Source organism: Arachis hypogaea, chromosome 14 (genome assembly GCF_003086295.3).
Source record: "Arachis hypogaea cultivar Tifrunner chromosome 14, arahy.Tifrunner.gnm2.J5K5, whole genome shotgun sequence".
Classification (NCBI taxonomy): domain Eukaryota; kingdom Viridiplantae; phylum Streptophyta; class Magnoliopsida; order Fabales; family Fabaceae; genus Arachis; species Arachis hypogaea.
The window spans coordinates 113,740,108-113,761,844 of NC_092049.1; the positions used below are offsets into that span (position 1 = coordinate 113,740,108).

The following is a 21,737-nucleotide window of genomic DNA, read 5'->3' on the forward strand; positions in this document are numbered from 1 at the left end:
AAAATGTTTGAATACTAGTAAAATTAACCGTAAAAAAAAAACGGATCAAGTACAATAAACACAGATGATTACATATGCTCGACAAAAAAAAAAGTGTTAACTGGCTTAACTCTGCTAACAACCTAATTTGTAATTACCATTACTACCACCATTTTCAGCCACCTTCTCATTCTCTTCTCCTCCACTATGATCCTCATATTATCATCATCATCAATACTACCATCAACACCACAATCAACACTCTATTAATTATTGCTTGTGAGGATGGTGGTACTATTATTATTGTTGTTGATTGTGGTGATTAGTTGGTTGATTGTGGTGGTTACTTGTTAGTGGCAACGGAGGTTGTGGTTTTAGTTGGTGTTGATGGTGATGGCAATGGTGGAAAAGTCATGCAGGAGGAAAAATAAGAAGATCGAAGGGGGAGATAGGAATGTTAATTAGGTTGTTATGCGCAACTAAGTTTCGTTAGGGTTTTGATTATTTTTATCAAATGGGGTAATCTTTTGTGGGTACTGGATTTGTTTCTTTTTTTTTTTTAATTTATAGTTAGTTTTGTTTGTATACCGATTTAATTGGAATTAGAATTTGTTTTGCATAAAATAACACCTGAAGATTTATTAATAGGATATGGAATATATTCTGCTAAATTAGCATTTAGGCACACACGAATCTTTTATAATAATACATTACTTCGATCTTGAAAACACATAAGTTCGGTTTCAACTTGATGAGTCTTAGTCTTTTTTATTGCATTGACAATGGCAATGCGACTATAAGTTTGAGTTCTACAAGAGATTATTTTAACATTCTTAAATACGATTTAAATATCCAAAAAATCAATAATAAATACAGTCTATCTAAAATATTCAGATTGATCAAACCTTTTAAAATTACACATTCTATGTTTTTTTTCATTCGTCTATCCATAATTTCATATTTGTTTTTTTCTGGCCAATAATGATTTAATCCATCTTTTAATGTATCAATTTACGAGAATAAATCATAAAGTTGAATGATAAAAATACCTTAATAATAAAATATTTCAAAAAGGTTAAAGTCTACTGAGATTTGTAAATAAAATAAGATTAACAATTATGTTAAGTATAAATTAAAATTAGTTACTAAAATTATTTATTAGTATAATTGATATACAAATATATATTAAAAATAAATTAAATAATATATATTTATATATAAATATATTAATAATTAATTTTAATATGTAAATAATATTTTTATAAAACTAATAATTCTAAAGGAAAGATCTAAGACTAAAGTTATGATAAGTGAAACTAACTGTACTAAAGTTCATACTTTCTCGTTCATCATTGATGATTACATATTATAAAATTCAAACACTAAAATTCTTTAGTGCAAATAAGATACCTAATAACTTATTCTAAAGCAATCAAATTAAGTGTAGCTTAGAATTCGTCCTTATTATAAAATACATAATAAAATATAAAATATTTATTATAAATAATTAAACAATATATATTTATAATAAATATATAATAACTAATTTTAATATATAAATAATATTTTATTATAGAATACTAATATTATAACTCCCAATCCTCTATTCTATCCACAACACATTTCTAAATTTTAACTTCAATATAACATAACTAAAACAATCATGCTACTACACAATCACCAAATATCAACATCCAATCAAAATAACCACACACTTGCATCAATAACCAAATTTAATTTACATTTATAATCAAATTTCATAATAAACAGTATAATAAACTGCATTTACATTTATAACCAAAATAAAATTAAAATATAAAAATACAATGGCTACTATATTTTGTTTTAACGAAAAGTTTAATTGCTTAACTATAAAAAATGATTATTTTAGTAGTTAGTCACCTTGTTGAAAAAATAAGTAAAATAACATTATAAATTAAATATAGGGAAATTTACGTTATTAAATTGTTTCACCCTCAATATTACGCAAATGCATTGTTTCCAATTTCAATACACAAATACATTGTTTCACTATTTTAAGTAAACCGCTACTGGCAGTAGCGGTTTACAGGTGTGCATAAACCGCTACAACCAGCCGCGGTTTATGTGTGTGAGTGTGTGAGTGTAAACCGCTGCTGGCAGCAACGGTTTACGTGTGTGTGTGTGAGTGTAAACCGCTATAGGCTATAGCGGTTTACGTGTAGTGTGCTGTCTATATAAACCGTGGTTGTAGCCGCGGATTATGCATTTAGAGGGTTTGTGGAGTTTTTTAGAGAGAGGAAATTCTAGAGAGAGGTCAGAGCAAGTTGAGAGTGGGTCCGAGGTATCTCAGCGGCGACTTCTGGCGAGTTATCATGGCAGGCAGGACCCTGTACCGACTGAACGGTGTTACGCATATTGCCGGTTCTATTGGTGACGAGGTTAATTAACATTTATTTTTTTCTAGGCTTTGCATATGTTAGTCAGAAAAATGGTAGGTTAGGTAGACGAATTAGAATTTATAGATTATTCCCTCTAGTTTGAAATTAGGCTTCGCATGCTAGGATGTTAGTTTACTGATTTTGGTTTAGTATTTTGAGTTTTTCTTATTAAGTTATAAATATGACTACTTATCTGAATTTCAAATCCCTTCAATGAATGTTATGCTACATGGTGTTGGTTTAGTTTAGGGAAAGGGATAGTTGACGTTAGTGAATTATTTTAGTTTGGTTAGGGCATTTGTATGATATGAAGTTTTAAATTTTAAAGCTTTATAATATTTTAACATTTCTGGCTGTTATTTATTAAAGTATGTGTGCTGTTATTTTTACTATCGTGACTAGGGATTTTTTTTATATAGGAGAATTTGTTGATGGTTTAAGATATTTGTATCCAGTTAGATATGGAAATTTTTTTAAGGATAGGAGAATTTAATTGGACTCTGTATTTCTTTGTTGTTCTGTGCAGCCCACTAGGTGTATATACAGTGTGAGACGGCAACAGAATATGCCCATGCATGAAAGGATCATCCCGTATTTAGAGAGGGTTGGATTGTACCATTTGGCCAGGCTAAACAGCCAATGGTTCTGGTTGGATGAGCCACTGGTTAGTGCGTTCGTTGAGAGGTGGCGTCCTGAGACGCATACGTTCCATATGCCTTTCGGAGAATGCACAGTGACATTGCAGGACGTGGCATTCCAGCTAGGGCTGCCTGTGGATGGGGAGGCTGTGAGTGGTTGCCTTGGTGAGTTTGAGAAATACATGGAGGGTGGCCGACCAGCTTGGGAGTGGTTTGAGGACCTATTCGGTGAGCGGCCTCCACCGAATAAGGTCAAGCAGATGACAGTACACTTTACATGGTTTCACGAGAGGTTTAGGGTGCTACCACCAGATGCGAGCGAGGAGACTGTCCGCATCTACGCACGGGCCTACATCATGATGCTGTTATCGACCCAGTTATTTGGGGACAAGAGTGCGAACCGGGTACATATACGGTGGTTGCCATTTGTGGCAAACCTTGATGACATGGGGAGGTATAGCTGGGGGTCGGCCGCTTTGGCATGGCTATACCGATGCATGTGTCGGGTAGCAAACAGAAATGTGACTAATCTTGCGGGCCCGCTCCAGTTGCTACAGAGTTAGATATTCTGGCGGTTTCTGTCTTTGAGGCCGACCGGGTTTGAGGTTTTCTCTTTCCCGCTGGCATCCAGGTGTGGGTTATGCTTTTTTAATGTTAACAAATTTCTTGGGCGTTTTTTTAAGTTTGTGTCTCATATGACTTAAATTTAGGTGGTCTGCCTACTTACCTCTTAACGATGGAAAGGAGCAGAGGGTCATAAGGTATCGGCTTGCATTGGATCGATTGACCGCTCGTGATGTAAGTTTTATAGCAAGTAGAGTTTTATTTTTGGTTTGCTCTCTAGTCGTGACTAGATATATACTTGTTGTTGTAATGTATGATGAGTTCTGAAATTTCAGATTGTATGGGAGCCCTACTCCGCGCTTGATGTACTTGCCGTGGTCCATCCAGAGATACTTACAGAGGAGCATAGTCGCATCTGGCGAGCGGTGACTACTTTGATATACTTTGCGGTCATCGAGTGACATTAGGTTGACAGGGTTGTTCCACAGCTGGGTGGAGTACAGCATATCCCCGAGGATGCTTTGAACGTAGACTGGCTGCATGCTAAGGACGAGAGGGAAGGGGATAGGTGGTTCCCCCATTACTATCAGGTCTAGCATTTGCACTGGGGGAACTGACTTGATGCAGTCATTTCCATTGAGCGAGTGGCAGATCCTGGCCCATCTGCTGATTACCTAGATTGATGGTACCGCGAGGCTCAGCGGTTCCTTAGCCCGGGGACAGCATTCGTGGATCCTAGAGGCACCCAGATACCTCCAGAGGCATTTCAGAGAGGGTCATCCCAGGTCCCACGCAGATCATAGCTACCTGATATGCCAGATAACCGCCGTGTTGAGAAACGCCGTCGTGTTGGTACTAGGGACACCGGTCGAGAGTGGCGATGGTTACATGATGCGATGCAGGAGGATGATGCAGGCAGAGAGGCTAGAGCTGAGGTCGATCACCGTATTCGTCGGTCTAGTGCCAGACGTGGGAGAACTGCGGATCCCACGCAGTTCGGTGGTGGAGTTAGTGGGACCGCAGTGACTGAGGCTGGAGGGGAGACATTCACCAGCAGATCTTACTCTCCGATGCCAGAGCCAGCTCTCACATGTATGCCCAGCCTGAGACGCTGACGATGACTATGGATTTAGATGATCAGCTGGTGAGTCCACGGTTTTATGCAGAGTTTGCTGATTTGATTAGGGATGATGCTGGCACGTCCAATGTGCAGTTTGGTGGCCAGTCTTACCAGCCCCAGATGTCGGAGGTGCAGTTCGAGACCGCAGCTTACCAGCCACATATGACGGAGATGCATTCCCAGCCACATGATTATCAGGGTCAGTATGTGGTGGATCTGAACGTGCCTGCAGGTAGCCCGTTGGATACTTGGTTCAGCATGGGGGGCACCCCCCAGTCCGCGATTGGGTTAGACCATCCAGTTGATGACATTGGACAGGTGGCGGCCCGACCGACTCGAGTCAGGCGTCCCGCTCGATGTGGGACAGGATCTCATCTCCTTGGTGACTTTCATGATGCAGCCCGAGATGATCGCGATGATTAGCACCATGTGTTGTTGTTTTCCATTTCTCATTATGTTGTTTATGTTCTGGTTATGGACTTTATGTTTATTCTCGTTGGATGACTGTTATTTTGGTTAGTTTTTACTTTATGTTTATGTTGATGGACTTTATGTTTATTCTCGTTGGATGAATGTTATTTTGGTTAGTTTTTACTTTATGTTTATGTTGATGGACTTTATGTATATTGATCGTACAACTATGACGGAAATAAAGCACGATAAATCTAGAAAAGTGATAAATAACTACTTATATTAACATTAACATTTAAACCAAAAAGACTTAAAACTCATAACTGATACAAACAGACACATTTGTAATCACGAAGACTAACACAAACGAACTAAATCATGATAAATCTAGATGCCGCTAGTAGAACCTCGCTGAGGGCAAACCCTTCGAGTATGACCGGGCTGCCTGCACAGGCCACACCTCTTAGGTCGGCTGGTGTCAGCTTCGTCCATGTTGTTGCAGATGCGGGTGGACCGTGGTCGTCCTTCTCTTGCCCTTCTCATGCCCGGGTCGGGGATCACTGTCGGGCCGTCATATGGTGGCCAAAGCCCCTCTGGAATACAAGGTGAAAAGGACATCTCATACACCTTAAAGACCTCAGACATGGTGTACACCTCATCGACATAAGTGGCCCAATCTAGCCGTGACTGCGCACAGCATGTGAGGGCATGGCAACAGGGGTAGTGCAGTGCCTGGAAGTATCCACAATCGCAGGTACGATCCCTTAGAGAAACCCGATAGCTACCCAAAGAGAATTTGCCGGTGGGTGTCGTCTCAGCCACTGTATAGTCAAGGTGATGTCTATCAAACACAGTCACGGTAAAGCACCTCGAATCCTTCAGGTTACGCTCAATGGCCTTAACTACTGCCTGTGAAAATCGGTGCCCGGACCCTAACTGTGCCTCTGTCGTGTGCCCCCGGACAACAAACAACTCCGCCAGCCGGAGATATGTCGACATAACAAGAGACGTCACCGGTAGGTTTCTTGTGCCCTTCAAGACAGAGTTCACACACTCAGAAATGTTGGTCGTCATGTGACCATATCTTCTCTCCCCATCCTTGTGCTGTGTCCACCTCTCATACTCCATTCTGTTTGTCCACCTCGCATCCTGTCCCTTGAAAGTGAGGGCAAAATTTGCAGCAACATGCTGAATACAAAATGCCTGATAAGCATGGGGAGGTTGCCAACCACTATCGGGGGACTCTAGTGCAGCCTTGATGCCGTTGTGTTTATCAGAGATCACGAGAATACCTTGCTGTAGAGTGACATGCCTTCTAAGGTTCGAAAGAAAGTATGACCAAGACTCTGCATTTTCTCCCTCCACGAGTGCAAACGCAACAGGCAAAATATTCGAGTTACCATCCTGAGCGATCGCCAACAACAATGTCTAGCCATACTTGCCATAGAGGTGTGTTCCGTCGATGCTTACGAGCGGCTTACAGTGGCGGAATGCCTCAATACACGGAGGGAATGTCCAAAACATCCGATGAAAGTAGACTCTATCTTCATCAACTTGGTCACCCACCCTAACCGGGGACGTCTTCAGTAGAGCAACGGAACCTTCCATCGTGCATGTGACCCCAAGGATCCACCGAGACAGATCAGCATATGACTCCTCCCAATCGCCATATATTTGCGCTACTGCCTTCTGCTTCGCCAACAACACCTTCCGATAACTAGGCTTGAATCCATAAGTCGCCTCCGTTGCCTCTTGTAACACCTTAATCGACACCGACGCATCAGCTCGAACCAATGGATAGATTCTCGCACAGATGACATGATAATCAAGCTGCTTGTGGTCGCTTGATATCGATGTGGCCATACACGTGTGCGGACCGTTGTACCTCCTAACTTCCCATGTGTTCTTCCTTTTCCGCATGACTATCCGAATCAACCACGTGCACCCGTTACCAAACTCCTTGCATCTCCCTTGGTATTTCAGATTGTCAGACTCCATAATCTTGTACTCAACTCCACGCTGAATACTGTAATCTTTTACACTCAACACGGCTTCCTCTTTACTCTGGAACGATTGGCCAATCTGAAATTCAGTCATAGGTGTCCCATCATGCATCCCCTGCCCATCGAATGTTGCATCTACATTCTGGTGCTGGCCGATGGCTTCCAAGTTCAAAGAAGAGAGGTGGGGAGGGTACTCTTGTGTTCCAAAACCGGAACCTCCATGGGCTGAACGTCCACCTCTTGGAATATCATCATCACTGTCCCCACCAATATCGACAGGCTCCTCATCCGAATCATCGTCAAACAGTGCATTCTCAACTCGATCCGGTCCGACATCGCATTCAAAATCAGGAACAACAGGAGCAATATATGCATGAACAGCCCCAGCATGTTCGGGCTCAGCATTCGGAACTGCCGCTGCTACCACAGGCATCGATGTTGATGCACCATCAGCTGGGGTCGACTGAGGATTCGGTGCCGATGCCCCAGAGCTATCCACACCATCTTCCAACTTCGCAAGCAGCTCAGGTATTCTCACCTCCGGAAAACTACGCCTGCAGTGAAACAAGACCTGCAAGTCTTCATCCGACCCGATCACGAAGGTCTCATATCTCACACCGGTTGACACAACGGCAATGGGAATCTTGTAAAATAATTTTTTATCCACTTCGTCCCACAGGTACCGAGCTTCCGTAATATGCTTAGCTTAATCTCTGCCAACGTATTCGACGATCGGATAAAAATACTAAGCGGTTCTCTATTTGTGAATTTTACACCATGCCTTTTGCTCTTTTGAATTTTTTCAGAGCAATGAACCAGAGCCACAAAACTATCCTCCCCCTCCATTTGTGAATAACACTCTACTTCTCCACATTTGGCCCCTCCATGGTTTATATAGGCAGCCACATTCAGCACACTACACGTAAACCGCTATAGCCTATAGCGGTTTATACTCACACACACGCGTAAACCGCTGCTGGCAGCAGCGGTTTACACTCACACACGCACACACGTAAACCGCTGCTGCCAGTAGTGGTTTACACTCACACACATAAACCGCTACTGCCAGTAGCGGTTTACTTAAAATAGTGAAACAATGTATTTGCGTATTGAAATTGGAAACAATGCATTTGCGTAATATTGAGGGTGAAACAATTTAATAACGTAAATTGTCCTTAAATATACATAGTTATATATTAATGATAAATTTAATGACTAATTTTTTATATTCTTAAAAAATTTATTTAAATAAAAAATAGAATTAAAAAATATCTTTACATTCGTTCACCACCCAGACCAACAGCAATAAGTCAATAATAATAAGAATAAACAACTAGAATTAGTGGCAAGTAGAAATATAATTACATTGGCAGAAGAGTGTTGAAGTTCAATAGATGTTTTAGTTGACCACCTCTGTAAAGTCTCTGAGCAAAGGTGTTCCAATTGAGGAAGTAGTTTCTCTCTAATGGAATCAGGACCTACTTGACTTAGAATGATGCTTCTAACATACTTCATGATATCTCTTTCATGCAATAACTGAGAATTGTCTTCAGTTGGGAAAAAAACTTTTGATAATGAACCTACCCATAAGTGAACCAATTTACTTTCTTCTCTGATCAAATACTTGTTTAATATTCTTTATCAGTTATGGTATAGAACTGATTGGTTCAATTAGTTTAAGGTTTAATTATTCTATTGGTCCTATAGTTTCGCGAAATTTTTAATTAGGTTCGTATACTTTTTTCTTTTTAATTGAGTCCTTGCACCAAATTTTTTTTTAATTGGGTTCCTACACTTTTTTTTTCTTTTATTTAAGTTCTTATACCAATTCTTTTTTTTAGTTGGGTCCCTATAAAATTAAACCAATTACTACTAAGAGGGACTTAATTAAAAAAAAATTAGTGCAGAGACCCAATTAAAAAGAAAAAAGTATAAAAAACTAATTGAAAATTTCACAAAACTATAAGAACCAATAGAGTAATTAAACATTAGTTTAATTCAGAACTAAGTCAGTTGACTGGTGGTCCAATTCAGATCAATAATACTACACCAGTTATAAAAAAATCTGATAAAATGGTGTGAATTTTATTAAAAAAAATTGATTCAATATATATTATTTTATTATATCTGTTTTAACTTTAATTATTAAATTTTATTTGATTTGATTAAATTTTTTAATTTTTTATTTTACTGATTTAATGACCAATCCAATTTTTAGAATTTTATATTATATATTTAAGTAAATAACAATAACCACCATGTATGTTCATGCAAAATATCATATTCTTAAAATGTATATTTTATCGATCTAACCATTAAATTACATAGTAACATATAATAACGATTATTTGCACCCAATTTCAGTGAAATCAGACATTAATAAACATGTTATTGAAAAACTATTTGCTTCAATTCAAATATCTAAAAGGTATCACATATAATTTTTTATTGACATAAAACTTTCTAAATATATAATCTATATATAAATTATTTTAATTCAACAATTGATTTGTTTTATTTTACACACCAAAAAGATATTCATCAACTTTATAACATTTACTTAAACTGATACCGGTATATTTCATCCTAACTATATATGTTGATGATAATATTAAAAAAATATGAAGCTTTTATTGGGAAAACTTAAGATTAAAAAATAAAAATAATATGACTTACTTAAACTGATATATATAGTTTGTTAAACCAAATAATATGTCACTCGATGACTCAACCATATGGACTTAATTATTAAAAACTGATTTCTAAGAGAGAGATATATATACACCTTTAGATTCTGTGTTTGATGAAGGGGTGGAGATCCCTGAGTAAGTAGGAATCATGAATTGAATGGTCTCTCCAATGAATGGAAAACCCATGGAATCGATCAGGAGGCACGGTATTCTTTGATATCACACGTAAATGACTAATTTGTTGTGAATCTCTATTTAAAGGTTTATAGTAATAGATTGATATATATATAACATGGAATTTTAACTTTCGACACTTATTTTAGTGGATGAGTGAATTGACCACTCAACTAATTCAAATTGGTTTATATTATTTTTATTAAGCACGATAAAAATCTAATGAAAAGCATAGATTACAAAATAAAATAAAATAATAAATAATAAATTAGTACCAATTCATTGATTATAAAAATTATATATTTAAAATTATAGATGTTATACATATAAAATTATAGATGTTAAATTAAAAATTTTAACAACTATTATAAAACTCATATTTTACATATAGACTATTAAAAAATAAAAAATAAAATATAAAATATAAATAAAAATTAAAAAATAAATTTTTTAAAAATAATTATTAACTCATCATGTTAAAATTAATAAATAAGTATACATATAAATATTAAATAAAAAATATTAAAATAATTAAAATCATGATTCATTAATAGTGCATATATGAGATAATAATTTGAAGAATACAATAAGATACATAATTTAAATTTTGATAATATTAATTATAAAAATTTATTAATTATAAAAATTATACATATGAAATTATGAATATTATGAGTACGAAATTATGAATATTATTAATATGAAATTATGGATGTTATGTGTTATTTATACAATAACTAAAAAAATGATATGTGTATGAATGTAATAATTAATAAACATTAATTTAAATTTTAGATGTTAGTTGTATATAATTATGGATGTTATGTGTATTTATGAATGGCATAATCACGAACTTACAAATAATATCTCATACCTTATCATTTCTGTTGTGGTTTTTTATATTTTTAGAAATTGGTTGACTGTGAACAATCTCATCGAGTAAGTCGGTCTGTTATTCAAATTCTTCAACTATTTTTGACATAGACACTGTGTTAAAGTCGAATTCAAATGCCATAATGTTTGAAATGATAACTACAACTGGTTGTGAATTTTTTTGGTATATCTCAATCGAAATTCAACTCAAAAAGTTTCAATTGCCCTAAATTCGTAATTTTTGCTCTTGAATATCGAAATTCCTAATTGTGCTTTAAATATACTAAAGTCGTGCTTTTTTCCTCTTGAACGTGGAGGTCTTATACGTTACATACATTGCCTCTAATAATAATAATGAAGTGATACAATAAATTAGTGGTTATGGCAATTATTATAATTAACGTTAATTAAGAACTATTATTATTATAATTTTTTATTATTATTATTATTATTATTATTATTATTATTATTAGTCTTGATGACAATCGTAAATACTGTAAAAGGAAATATTAATATATGATTGATAAGCGGATAATTTATATACTTTTTGGCATTGTTTTTACATAGTTTTTAGTATGATTTAGTTAGTTTTTAGTATATTTTTATTAGTTTTTAAATAAAATTCACATTTCTGGACTTTACTATGAGTTTGTGTGTTTTTCTGTGATTTCAGGTATTTTCTGGCTGAAATTGAGGGACTTGAGCAAAAATCATATTCAGAGGTTGAAGAAAGACTGCAGATGCTGTTGGATTCTGACTTCCCTGCACTCAAAGTGGATTTTCTGGAGCTACAGAACTCCAAATGACGCGATCTCAATTGCGTTGGAAAGTAGACATCCAGGGCTTTCCAGAAATATATAATAGTCCATACTTTGTCCGAGTTTAGATGATGCAAACTGGTGTTCAACGCCAGCTCCCTGCCCTATTCTGGAGTCAAACGCCAGAAACAGGTTGCAAAGTGGAGTTAAACGCCAGAAACAGGTTATAAACTGGCGTTTAACTCCAATAAAGACATCTCCACGTGAAAGCTTCAATGCTCAGCCCAAGCACACACCAAGTGGGTCCGGAAGTGATTTTCTGCATCATTTACTCAATTCTGTAACCCTAGTAACTAGTTTAGGATAAATAGAACTCTTTACTATTGTACTAGCGGTCTTTTTCCCTTATTTTCAAATTCATATGCCATTTGGGGAGGCTGGCCATTCGGCCATGCCTGGACCTTGTTCTTATATATTTTCAACGGTAGAGTTTCTACACACCATAGATTAAGGTGTGGAGCTCTGCTGTTCCTCATAAATTAATGTAAAGTACTATTGTTTTTCTATTCAACTCAAGCCTATTTCTTATCTAAGATATACACTTGTTCTACAACCTGAGAAAGGTGATGATCCGTGACACTCATCACCATTCTCACCCATGAACGCGTGCCTGACAACCACCTCCATTCTACTTGCAATAGCTTAAGTGCATATCTCTTAGCCTTCTGGTTCATGACGCATGGTTGCCTCGCCTGACAACCGAGCCTTCCATTCCATGAGATCAGAGTCTTCGTGGTATAGGCTAGAATTATTGGCGGCCATTCTTGAGATCCGGAAAGTCTAAACCTTGTCTGCGGTATTCCGAGTAGGATTTGGAAAGGGATGGCTGTGACGAGCTTCAAACTCGCGAGTGCTGGGCGTAGTGACAGACGCAAAAGGATGACTGAATCCTATTCCAGTATGATCGAGAACCGACAGATGAATAGCCGTGCGGTGACAGCGCATTTTGGACCATTTTCACTGAGAGGACGGGATGTAGCCATTAACAACGGTGATGCCCTGCATAAGCTTGCCATGGAAGGGAATAGAAATGATTTGATGAAGACAGCAGGAAAGCAGAGGTTCAAGAGGAACGAAAGCATCTCTATACGCTTATCTGAAATTCTCACCAATGAATTACATAAGTATCTCTATCCTAGTTTATATTTTAATTATGTTTTAATTATCAATTCTCTATAACCATCTGAATCCGCCTGGCTGAGATTTACAAGGTGACCATAGCTTACTTCAAGCCGACAATCTCCGTGGGATCGACCCTTACTCACGTAAGGTTTATTACTTGGACGACCCAGTGCACTTGCTGGTTAGTTGTGCGAAGTTGTGACAAAGTGTGATTCACGTTTGAGAGCACCAAGTCTTTGGCGCCATTGTTGATGATCGCAATTTCGTGCACCAAGTTTTTGGCGCCATTGCTGGGGATTGTTCGAGTTTGCACAACTGACGGTTCATCTTGTTGCTCAGATTAGGTAATTTTATTTTAATTTTAAGCTTTTTATTTTTATTTTTATTTCTATTTTCGAAAAATTTTCAAAAAAAAATTTAATTATTCTATGTTCTTCAGAATTTTTAAGAATGAATTCTAGAGTTTCATGATGATCTGTTGAAGTCTGACTAGCTGTAAAGTCATGTCTAATCCTTTGGACCGAGGTTTCAACTATCATTAGAGAAGAACTTCTTTGTCTTTCTCAGTAATTTAGCTTTTGTATGTAATGATCTGCTAAAGCTTGGCTGGCCATTGGCCATGTCTAGTGTTTTAGACCGGAGCTTTCACTAAAAGCTTGGCTGGCTAGTAAGCCATGTCTAATTCCTGGACCGGAGCTTTAGACTAACATTGCATGATTCCTGGAATTCTCATTAAAAATTTTGAAATCCTTATTTTTTTTCCAATTAATTTTCGAAAAATTACAAAAAAATTTAATAAAATCATAAAAACAAAAAAAATTTGATGTTTCTTGTTTGAGTCTTGTGGCAATTTTTAAGTTTGGTGTCAATTACATATTTTTAATTTTTCTTAAAAGTTTCGAAAACTCATGCATTTGTTCTTCATGATCTTCAAGTTGTTTTTGATGAATTTCTTTGTTTGATCTTTAAATTTTTCTTGTTTGGTGTCTTTTCTTATTTTTCATATGCATTTTCAATTTGTTAGTGTCTAAGCATTGAAAATTACTAAGTTTGGTGTCTTGCATGTTTTTCTTTTCTTAAAAATTTTCAAAAATAAGTTCTTGGTGTTCATCTTGATATTCAAAGTGTTCTTGCATGCATCATGTGTTTTGATTCATAATTTTCATGTTTTGAGTCTTTTGGTTGTTTTTCTCTTTCTTAATTAAAAATTCAAAAATAAAAAAATATCTTTCCCTTATTTTCTCATAAATTTTCGAAAATTTGACTTGATTTTTTCAAAAGTTTTTAAATTTAATTATTTCTTATGGGTCAAATCAAATTTTCAATTTAAAAATTCTATCTTTTTCAAATCTTTTTCAAAAATCAAATCTTTTTCATTTTTTCTTTCATAATTTCAAAATTTTCAAAATTTATTTTCAAAATCTTTTTCTTATTTCTATTTCATATTTTCAAAATTAATGCTAACAATTAATGTGATTGATTCAAAATTTTTATGTTTGTTACTTGCCTAGTAAGAAAGGTTCAGTCTTTAAACTCTAGAATCATATCTTTTTAGTTTCTTGTTAGTCAAGTAATCAACTTTAATTTCAAAAATCAAATCTTTTTAAATTTCTTTTTCAAATCTTTTTCAAAATAAATGTCAATCACATCTTTTTCAAAATCAATTTCAAAATCTTTTCTAACCTCTTATCTTTTCAAAATTTGATTTTCAAATCTTTTCTTTTATTAAGTACTTAACTTTTTGTTTGATTTTAAAAGTTTACTATTTCAATCATATCTTTTTCAAAACCACCTAACTACTTTTCTCTCTTTTGTTTTCGAAAATCCCTCCCCTCTTTTTCAAAATTTCTTTTCAATTAACTATTTGTTTTAAATTTTAATTTAATTTTATTTTTCTTTTTAAATTTTCGAATTCTAACTTTATTTTTTTAATTAAAAACAAAAAAAATTTCTTTTATTTTATTTAATTTTCGAAAAATTCTTCTCTCCCACCTCCTCCTAATTATTTATTTATCTACTAACACTTCTCTTCTTCTTAAAAATTCGAACCCTCTTCCTCTTTCTGTGTTCGAATTTCTTTTCTTCTTCTACTCACATAAAGGAATCTCTATACTGTGACATAGAGGATTCCTCTTCTTCTCTGTTTTCTTCTTTTTCATATGAGCAGGAACAAGGATAAGAACATTCTTGTTGAAGCCGATCCTGAACCTGAAAGGACTCTGAAGAGGAAGCTAAGGGAAGCTAAAGCACAACTCTCTGGAGAAAATCTGACAGAAATTTTCGAAAAAGAACGAGACATGGCCGAAAATAATAACAATACAAGGAAGATGCTTGGTGACTTTACTGCACCAAATTCCAATTTACATGGAAGAAGCATCTCAATCCCTGCCATTGGAGCAAACAATTTTGAGCTTAAACCTCAACTAGTTTCTCTGATGCAACAGAACTGCAAGTTTCATGGACTTCCATCAGAAGATCCTTTTCAGTTCTTAACTGAATTCTTGCAAATCTATGATACTGTTAAGACCAATGGGGTTGACTCCGAGGTCTACAGGCTTATGCTTTTCCCGTTTGCTGTAAGAGCCAGAGCTAGAATATGGTTGGACTCTCAACCTAAAGATAGCCTAAACTCTTGGGATAAGCTGGTCACGGCTTTCTTAGCCAAGTTCTTTCCTCCTCAAAAGCTTAGCAAGCTTAGAGTGGATGTTCAAACCTTCAAACAGAAAGAAGGTGAATCCCTCTATGAAGCCTGGGAGAGATATAAGCAACTGACCAAAAATTATCCTTCTGACATGCTTTCAAAATGGACCATCCTGGATATATTCTATGATGGTCTGTCTGAGCTATCAAAGATGTCACTGGACCATTCTGCAGGCGGATCTATTCACCTAAAGAAAAAGCCTGCAGAAGCTCAGGAACTCATTGACATGGTTGCAAATAACCAGTTCATGTACACTTCTGAAAGGAATCCTGTGAGTAATGGGACGCCTCAGAGGAAGAGAGTTCTTGAAATTGATGCTCTGAATGCCATCTTGGCACAGAACAAAATATTGTCTCAGCAAGTCAATATGATTTCTCAGAGTCTGAATGGATTGCAAGCTGCATCCAACAGTACTAAAGAGGCATCTTCTGAAGAAGAGGCTTATGATCCTGAGAACCTTGCAATAGCAGAGGTGAATTACATGGGGGAACCATATGGAAACACCTATAATCCCTCATGGAGAAATCATCCAAATTTCTCATGGAATGATCAACAAAAGCATCAACAAGGCTTTAATAATGGTGGAAGAAACAGGTTTAGCAATAGCAATCCTTTTCCATCATCCACTCAGCAACAGACAGAGAATTCTGAGCAGAATCCATCTAGCTTAGCAAATATAGTCTCTGATCTATCTAAGGCCACTTTAAGTTTCATGAATGAAATAAGGTCCTCCATTAGAAATTTGGAGGCACAAGTGGGCCAGCTGAGTAAAAGGGTCACTGAAACCCCTCCTAGTACTCTCCCAAGCAATAAAGAAGAGAATCCAAAAAGAGAGTGCAAGGCCATTACCTTGCTTGGTGTGGCCGGACCCAAAGAGGAGGAGGAGGAAGTGAATCCCAGTGAGGAAGACCTTCTGGGACGTTCAGTGACCAATAAGGAGTATCCCTTTGAGGAACCAAAGGAATCTGAGGCTCATCTAGAGACCATAGAAATTTCATTGAACCTCCTTCTGCCCTTCATGAGCTCTGATGAGTATTCAACCTCTGAAGAGGATGAAGACATTACTGAAGAGCAAGTTGCCAAGTACCTTGGTGCAATCATGAAGCTGAATGCCAAATTATTCGGTAATGAGACTTGGGAAGATGAACCTCCCTTGCTCACCAATGAACTAAATGCATTGGATAGGCAGAACTTACCTCAAAAGAAACAGGATCCTGGTAAATTTCTAATTCCCTGTAACATAGGCACCATGACTTTTGAGAAGGCTGACCTGGGGTCAGGAATAAACTTAATGCCACTCTCTGTAATGGAGAAACTTGGGATCTTTGAGGTGCAAGCTGCCAGAATCTCATTGGAGATGGCAGACAACTCAAGAAAACAGGCTTATGGACAAGTAGAGGACGTGTTAGTAAAGGTTGAAGGCCTTTACATCCCTGCTGATTTCATAATCCTAGACACTCGGAAAGATAAGGATGAATCCATCATCCTTGAAAGACCCTTCCTAGCCACAGCAAGAGCTGTGATTGATGTGAACAAAGGAAAATTGGTCCTTCAACTGAATGAGGACTACCTTGTGTTTAAGACTCAAGGTTCTCCTTCTGTAACCATGGAGAGGAAGCATGAAAAGCTTCTCTCACTGCAGAGTCAACCAAAGCCCCCACAGTCAAACTCTAAGTTTGGTGTTGGGAGGCCACAACCAAACTCTAAGTTTGGTGTTGAACCCCCACATTCAAACTCTAAGTTTGGTGTTGGGAGGTTCCAACCTTGCTCTGATTATCTGTGAGGCTGCATGAGAGCTCACTGTCAAGCTATTGACATTAAAGAAGCGCCTGTTGGGAGGCAACCCAATGTTATTTAATTATATCTATTTTATATTTTTTTATTATTTCGTGTTTTATTAGGTTGATGATCATGTGGAGTCACAAAAACTACTAAAAAATCAAAAACAGAATGAAAAACAGTATTAAAAATAGCACACCCTGGAGGAGGAGCATTCTGGCGTTTAAACGCCAGAAACAAGCATCTGTCTGGCGTTTAACGCCAGAAACAAGCATCTACCTGGCGTTAAACGCCAGAAACAGGCTATATTTGGGCGTTTACCGCCAGAAACAAGCAGCAGTCTGGCGTTAAACGCTAGGATTGCACAGCAAGGGCGTTTTACACGCCAAATTGGAGCAGAGATGTTAAGTCCTTGACCCCATAGGATCTGTGGACCCCACAGGATCCCCACCACTTCTTCTCTCCTCTTCATACCTTTTTATAACACTCTTCCCCAAATCACCTCCATTACTCCTCTAAAACCATCATACAACCCACCTACACCCACCCACTCAAATTCAAACCATCACTCTTTCCTTTTCACACATCATTACCACCTAAACCCCCCATGGCCGAACCATTCACACACCTCCATCTTCTCCATCTCTTCTTCTTCTCATTCTTTCTTTCTTCTCTTGCTCGGGGACGAGCAAACATTTTAAGTTTGGTGTGGTAAAAGCATTGCTTTTTGTTTTTTCATAACCATTAATGGCACCTAAGGCCGGAGAAACCTCTAGAAATAGGAAAGAGAAGACAAAAGCTTTCACCTCCGAGTCATGGGAGTTGGAGAGATTCATCTCAATGGTCCATAGCTCAGTAATAGAGCATTTGACTGCACAACAAGAGATCATGGAACTCAAAAAGAGCATGAGAAAATTCCTCACCATGAAATCCCTGAGATACCTCAGGGGATGCACTTCCCTCCACAAAAATATGGGGAGCAAATCAACACCACCCTAGGAGAATTAAGTTCCAACATGGGACAACTAAGGATGGAGCACCAAGAGCACTCCGTCATCCTCCATGAGATTAGAGAAGATCAAAGAGCTATGAGAGAAGAACAACAAAGACAAGCAAGAGACATAGAGGAGCTCAAGAGCACCATTGGTTCTTCAAGAAGAGGAAGACGCCACCCTCACTAAGGTGGACCCGTTCCTTAATCTCCTTGTTCTTATTTTCCTGTTTTTCGGTTTTTGAGCCTTATGTTTTATTTATGTTTGTGTCTTTGCTATATGATCATTGGTGTCTAAGTGTCTATGTCTTAAAGCTATGAATGTCCTATGAATCCATCACCTCTCTTAAATGAAAACTGTTCTAAAAATAAAAGAACAAGAAGTACATGGTTTCGAATTCATCCTTGAAATTAGTTTAATTATTTTGATGTGGTGACAATACTTTTTATTTTCTGAATGAATGCTTGAACAGTGCATATGTCTTTTGATATTGTTGTTTATGAATGTTAAATATGTTGGCTCTTGAAAGAATTATGAAAAGGAGAAATATTATTTGATGATCTGAAAAATCATAAAATTGATTCTTGAAGCAAGAAAAAGCATTGAATACAAAGCTTGCAGAAAAGAAAAAAAAGAGAGAAAAATGGCGAAAAAAAAAGAGAAAGAGAAAGAAAAAGCAAGCAGAAAAAGCCAATAGCCCTTAAAACCAAAAGGCAAGGGTAATAAAAAGGATCCAAGGCTTTGAGCATCAGTGGATAGGAGGGCCTAAAGGAATAAAATCCTGGCCTAAGCGGCTAAATCAAGCTGTCCCTAACCATGTGCTTGTGGCGTGAAGGTGTCAAGCCAAAAGCTTGAGAGTGAGCGGTTAAAGTCGAGGTCCAAAGCAAAAAAAAAAAAAGAGTGTGCTTAAGAACCCTGGACACCTCTAATTGGGGACTTTAGCAAATCTGAGTCACAATCTGAAAAGGTTCACCCAGTTATGTGTCTGTGGCATTTATGTATCCGGTGGTAATACTGGAAAACAAAGTGCTTAGGGCCACGGCCAAGATTCATAAAGTAGCTGTGTTCAAGAATCAACATACTGAACTAGGAAAGTCAATAACACTATCTGAATTCTAAGTTCCTATAGATGCCAATCATTCTGAGCTTCAATGGATAAAGTGAGATGCCAAAACTATTCAAGAGGCAAAAAGCTACTAGTCCCGCTCATCTAATTGGAGCTAAGTTTCACTGATATTTTGGGATTTATAGTATATTCTCTTCTTTTCATCCTATTTGATTTTTAGTTGCTTGGGGACAGGCAACAATTTAAGTTTGGTGTTGTGATGAGCGGATAATTTATACGCTTTTTGGTATTGTTTTTACATAGTTTTTAGTATGATTTAGTTAGTTTTTAGTATATTTTTATTAGTTTTTAAATAAAATTCACATTTTTGGACTTTACTATGAGTTTGTGTGTTTTTCTGTGATTTCAAGTATTTTTTGGCAGAAATTGAGGGACTTGAGCAAAAATCAGATTTAGAGGTTGAAGAAGGACTGCAGATGCTGTTAGATTCTGACCTTCCTGCACTCAATGTGGATTTTCTGGAGCTACAGAACTCCAAATGATGCGCTCTCAATTGCGTTGGAAAGTAGACATCCAGGGCTTTCCCGCAATATGTAATAGTTCATACTTTGCTCGAGTTTAGATGACGCAAACTGGCGTTCAACGCCAACTCTCTGCCCTATTCTGGGGTCAAACGCCAGAAACAGGTTGCAAAGTGGAGTTAAACGCCAGAAACAGGTTATAAACTAGCTTTTAACTCCAAGAAAGACCTCTCCACGTGAAAGCTTCAATGCTCAACCCAAGCACACACCAAGTGGGCCCGGAAGTGATTTTCTGCATCATTTACTCAATTCTGTAACCCTAGTAACTAGTTTAGGATAAATAGAACTCTTTACTATTGTACTAGGGGTCTTTTTCCCTTATTTTAGAATTCATATGCCATTTGGGGAGGCTGGCCATTCGGCCATGCCTGGACCTTGTTCTTATGTATTTTCAATGGTAGAGTTTCTACACACCATAGATTAAGGTGTGGAGCTCTGCTGTTCCTCATAAATTAATGCAAAGTACTATTGTTTTTCTATTCAACTAAAGCCTATTTCTTATCTAAGATATACACTTGTTCTTTAACCTGAGGAAGGTGATGATCCGTGACACTCATCACCATTCTCACCCATGAACGCGTGCCTGACAACCACCTCCGTTCTACTTGCAATCGCTTAAGTGCATATCTCTTAGCCTTCTGGTTCATGACGCATGGTTGTCTTGCCTGACAACCGAGCCTTTCATTCCATGAGATCAGAGTCTTCGTGGTATAGGCTAGAATTATTGGCGGCCATTCTTGAGATCCAGAAAGTCTAAACCTTGTCTGTGGTATTCGGAGTAGGATCTGGGAATGGATGGTTGTGATGAGCTTCAAACTCGCTAGTGCTGGGCGTAGTGACAGACGCAAAAGGATGACTGAATCCTATTCCAGTATGATCGAGAACCGACAGATGAATAGCCGTGCGGTGACAGCGCATTTTGGACCATTTTCACTGAGAGGACGGGATGTGCCATTGACAACGGTGATGCCCTGCATAAGCTTGCCATGGAAGGGAGTAGGAATGATTGGATGAAGACAACAGGAAAGCAGAGGTTCAGGAGGAATGAAAGCATCTCTATACGCTTATCTGAAATTCTCACCAATGAATTACATAAGTATCTCTATCCTAGTTTATATTTTAATTATGTTTTAATTATCAATTCTCTATAACCATCTGAATCCGCCTGACTGAGATTTACAAGGTGACCATAGCTTGCTTCAAGCCGACAATCTCCGTGGGATCGACCCTTACTCACATAAGGTTTATTACTTGGACGACCCAGTGGACTTGCTGGTTAGTTGTGCGAAGTTGTGACAAAGTGTGATTCACGTTTGAGAGCACCAAGTCTTTGGCGCCAATGTTGATGATCGCAATTTCGTGCACCAAGTTTTTGGCGCCGTCGCCGGGGATTGTTCGAATTTGGACAACTGACGGTTCATCTTGTTGCTCAGATTAGGTAATTAAGCTTTTTATTTTTATTTTTATTTCTATTTTCGAAAATTTTCAAAAAAAAAAATTTAATTATTCTATGTTCTTCAGAATTTTTAAGAATGAATTCTAGAGTTTCATGATGATCTATTGAAGTCTGGCTGGCTGTAAAGCCATGTCTAATCCTTTGGACCGAGGTTTCAACTATCATTACAGAAGAGCTTCTTTGTCTTTCTCAGCAATTTAGCTTTTGTATGTAATGATCTGCTAAAGCTTGGCTGGCCATTGGCCATGTCTAGTGTTTTGGACCGGAGCTTTCACTGAAAGCTTGGCTGGCTAGTAAGCCATGTCTAATTCCTGGACCGGAGCTTTAGACTAACATTGCATGATTCTTGG

The 21,737-nt window shown here is 37.2% G+C and overlaps 1 protein-coding gene and 1 non-coding gene across 2 annotated transcripts; one reads left to right on the forward strand and one right to left on the reverse strand.

The window, feature by feature from the left end:
* Positions 1–2,333: 2,333 nt before the first annotated feature.
* Positions 2,334–4,197, forward strand: LOC140178677 (serine/threonine-protein phosphatase 7 long form homolog). The gene is made up of 5 exons (XM_072215895.1): positions 2,334–2,399; positions 2,926–3,491; positions 3,748–3,835; positions 3,937–4,026; positions 4,069–4,197. The coding sequence occupies exons 1-5, from the start codon at positions 2,334–2,336 to the stop codon at positions 4,195–4,197; spliced, it is 939 nt and encodes a 312-aa protein (XP_072071996.1).
* Positions 4,198–15,502: 11,305 nt separating this feature from the next.
* LOC112746103 (small nucleolar RNA R71) lies at positions 15,503–15,610 on the reverse strand. The gene has a single exon (XR_003174002.1). It is a non-coding gene; the product is annotated as a small nucleolar RNA R71 (small nucleolar RNA).
* Positions 15,611–21,737: the final 6,127 nt, after the last annotated feature.

Bases quoted from the DNA above. Each gene is read 5' to 3' on its own strand.
- LOC140178677 (XM_072215895.1), top strand. From the start codon at position 2,334: ATGGCAGGCAGGACCCTGTACCGACTGAACGGTGTTACGCATATTGCC. The intron at 2,400-2,925 runs GTTAATTAACAT...TGTTCTGTGCAG, and splicing joins CCGGTTCTATTGGTGACGAG to CCCACTAGGTGTATATACAG. The intron at 4,027-4,068 runs GTGACTACTTTG...GAGTGACATTAG, and splicing joins ATAGTCGCATCTGGCGAGCG to GTTGACAGGGTTGTTCCACA.